This window comes from Myotis brandtii, unplaced genomic scaffold (genome assembly GCF_000412655.1).
Source record: "Myotis brandtii unplaced genomic scaffold, ASM41265v1 scaffold2561, whole genome shotgun sequence".
Taxonomy (NCBI): Eukaryota; Metazoa; Chordata; class Mammalia; order Chiroptera; family Vespertilionidae; genus Myotis; species Myotis brandtii.
The window spans coordinates 518521-522027 of NW_005359721.1; the positions used below are offsets into that span (position 1 = coordinate 518521).

A 3507-nucleotide genomic window follows, 5' to 3' on the forward strand; every position below is an offset into this window, starting at 1 on the left:
CCCTTTCCCCCAGTAGGGGTGTGTGGTAGGCAACCAGTGGATGTGTCTCTCTCACATCACTTTCTCTTTCTCTCCCTCCTTTCCTCCCCTCTACTCTCTCTGAAGAGCAATGAAAAAAATATCCTCAGCCCAGCCAGTGTGGCTCAGTGGCGGAACATCAACCTATGAACCAGGAGATCATGGTTTGACTCCCAGTCAGGGCACATACCAGGTTGCAGGCTGGATCCCCAGTGGGGGGCATGCAGGAGGCAGCTGATCAATGTTTCTATCATTGATGTTTTTATCTCTCTCCCTCTCCCTTCCTTTTTTTTTTTTTAATATATTTTATTGATTTTTTACAGAGAGGAAGGGAGAGGGACAGAGAGTTAGAAACATCGATGAGAGAGAAGCATCGATCAGCCGCCTCCTCCACATCTCCCACTGGGGATGTGACCGCAACCCAGGTACATGCCCTTGACCGGAATTGAACCTGGGACCCTTCAGTCCTCAGGTCGACGCTCTATCCACTGAGCCAAACCGGTTTCGGCTCTTTTTTTTTTTTTACACTGTAGTAGGATAGAATGAACCACCTTAGTAGCTTCTGAGGCTAATACATTTCTATCACCACAATTACTTTAGCAAACCTGGTTCCCTTCCCTTTCTGAAATCAATAAAAATATCTTTTTTTAAAAATCCTCAGATGAGGACTAACAACAAAAAAAAAGAAATCCCTTGCCTCAGAGGGTCTGGGTCTATGTTCCTTCTGCAAACTCCCCCATCAGTCACCCTAGACTCCTGCTGGCCAGAGCAGGGAAAGAACAAGATTTCTCTAAAGGGTATATCCCTTCCACACCTCACCAGAATCCAAGGAGGCTTTGGGGGGATCTGGAGAATGGGAAGAGGTGGCTTGGGGGAGCCGGGCTTTTCTCTTCTGTCTCTCGCCCTCCTCACTCTTGTCTTGCATCATCGCATATTTGGAGATGACTTCATCCAGTCGGCTCATAGCCAAGCTCCGGTTTTCCCTAAGGCGCCGGGCCAGGGCAGGGTCTGACAGGGCAGGGTCAATGCCTGTGTGGGAAGATAAAAAGTCAGAGTACTCAGCCCAAACCCAATAGAAGGGACTAGAGAGATGCCCCCTCTACCACACACCTGACATCTAAGGGTCACTGATGGGCATCTCACTAATCCCTACCTGGCCTATAATCATCTGTGAGATGACAGCCAAAGTTGTAGATGAGATCAAGGTGGCGTCGCTCCTGTAATCTGATGCCCACATCTCGAAAGGCATCTTGAGCCATGAGCTGGAGCTGCTGTCGGGGGAGGCCAAGGCTGTGCCGAACAGCTGCCTTCTCCACGGCCCGCAGCACATCTCCATAGTCAGGGAAGGTATCAGGTCCTGGCTTGTTGATGAGCCGCTCAATGCGCCTGTTAACCTCTGGGTAGCGGGTGCCACGGTAGGGAATGCGCTGCTCTATGACTCGGCCTGTCAGTGAAGAGCAGTCTTTCAGCTCACACAGCCGCCCAAAGAGACGGATCAGCTTCCGCTTCAGCCTTGCCTCCTGCAGGTATGTGGAGTCTGGGTCATCCAATTCTTGGAGATCCAACTCCTTTTCCTGCAGCCGTCGAATCTCTGCCACATAGAGCGCTAACAGTTGCTCCAAGCGCTGGATCTGCCGCCGGGAGCCACGGGTCCTTGGGGCCTCAGAGCCGGTGGTCTCGGCATTTGTGGGGTCTGAGGAGGGGTCTGCAGGAGGGTTACTCCCAGAGGGCTCACTAGAGGTGGTGGCCGCAGGGGCAATGTTCATTTTTTTCTTGGCCGAGTGAGCCTTGAGAACAGTGCAGAGCTCATTGATGTACACGTAGAGCTTAGCCGGTCGGCTCTGGGCCCGAGACAGCACCCGAGAGAGGATGTTGCAGAACTCCGCTGAGGCCAAAAACAGAGCGTGGGCACGCTGCTGCCGTTTACAGAGGAACGGGACCACATCAGGATGGTCCTCTGTCTGCGCCTTGCACAGTTCAAGGAACTGGAGGGTTCCGGGAAGAAGGGAGGGAGAGAGACAAGGGAGGGGTTGAGAGAAAGAAGGCAGGTAGTGTTAGTGAGGAAGAAAGGACAGGAGAGCCAGGCAGCACCCCTCTCCCTAGGATACAAGTCTTCCCCCCCAAAGCTCACCTCTTCAAAAAGCTTCTCATTCTCCAACTTGTAGCATTTCTTGCCGCCTGAACTACTGTTCCCTCCAGCCCCATGGGGCTGAGAGGAGGCAGGGGCGTCAGCCGGGGGTGAGGCCGGATTGGGGGGTGGGTGCGAGGGCCCCGGCTGCACCGCTGCTTCGTCTTCGTCATCATCATCCAGCACAATGATGCTGTTATCGGCGGCCATGGAGGATCAGATCCCCCGGAGGGAGCGAGTGCTGGGGACTTGGTAACTCCTGCTGGAAGGGGACGGGGCCTGAGGAAGAGCCTCCCCAGCCGAGCCCCATCCCTTCAAGTCACACATCTCCCCATCTTCTCGGCTTCCAGCGACACCCAGCCCTGCCCTCCGCAGCACCGATCACACCGTGTTCGGGGCCCTGTCACAGGGAGTCCCAAGTCCCCACCCCCAGCTCCACCCCTCAGATGACATCCGGTCTTTCAGTTGCGTTTCCCCAATATTTATCTTAATTGCCAAGTTGCCTTTTCCTCCCACCCCGGGCCACTTCCCACACTGCGCCCCACATCGATCTCCCCGCCCTCCGTGCGCAGACACTGGAACGCAGCCTGTCACCCCGCCTCACCTGTTCCCCTCTGCCCTCCAACACGCCAGTGCACCCCTCACCCCTCCTCAAGGATCACCCCAACTCACAGACGCCGAGGCAAAGCAGGTTCCCTCCCAACAATACACCCCCCTTTCTGAATTGTCTCCCAGTTCCTCCCGGATGGGTCTCAACCCGGGGAGTCGGGTCGAACGTCGCTCACCTCAGGTCCCCTCCCTCTCACCGCACCCTAATCCTCCCCATTCTCTCTGCGACCGGCGGCCGATGGCGAGCCCCGCGCCGGGTTCCCCCGACTCCTCTCGGGTCCCAACCCCAGGTCGGCTCCGCCTTCGACCCCCGCACCGACCGGCCCGCACCTCACAAACGGCCTCTCGGGGCGACCCTCAGCGCGGACAGCAGAAGCTCGCATGGTCCCCTCCTCTTTCCTTCCCCCTCCCACCGCAGGCCCTATTCTGGACCGGAAGTCGCAGTTTCCCCCTCCAGGCACCTAGGCGCGGCCATGTTGTCGTACGGAACCCAGTCCCCCAGCGGCCGGAAGTGACGGTAGCCGACCCCCGAACGCCTCCAGCGCCGGCCGCATAGTGTGAGGCTTGCCTTCCGCCTGACCCCTAGGGGCCGGCTTATTCCCGCCGCGCGCCCCTCAGCAACTGGGGCCGCCATTTTGTCGTACGGCTGTGACTCGTCCCGACTCCAGAGCGCCGCCAGCGGAACTCTCTCCACTCAGGGCTCCTGAGACTCGGCCAATCGGACACTTCCTGCGGCGGGCCAACCGCCAGCG

General features: G+C 57.4%; 1 protein-coding gene across 5 annotated transcripts in view; it reads right to left on the reverse strand.

The window, feature by feature from the left end:
- Positions 1-3490, reverse strand: part of LOC102253500 (ral guanine nucleotide dissociation stimulator-like 2) — a 31644-nt gene extending 28154 nt beyond the window's left edge. The window contains exons 1-4 of one of the 5 annotated variants that reach the window (XM_014541029.1): positions 3086-3485; positions 2150-2405; positions 1172-2003; positions 833-1047 (exon numbers count right to left, since the gene is read on the reverse strand). In XM_014541029.1, coding sequence (XP_014396515.1) covers positions 833-1047; positions 1172-2003; positions 2150-2356 — 1254 coding nt within the window. In that variant the 5' untranslated portion in view covers positions 2357-2405; positions 3086-3485. Of the gene's footprint in view, positions 1-832; positions 1048-1171; positions 2004-2149; positions 2409-3085 lie in introns of those variants that run through there. The other 4 variants (XM_014541030.1, XM_014541031.1, XM_005867948.2 and 1 more) reach the window with 4 other exon arrangements.
- Positions 3491-3507: the final 17 nt, after the last annotated feature.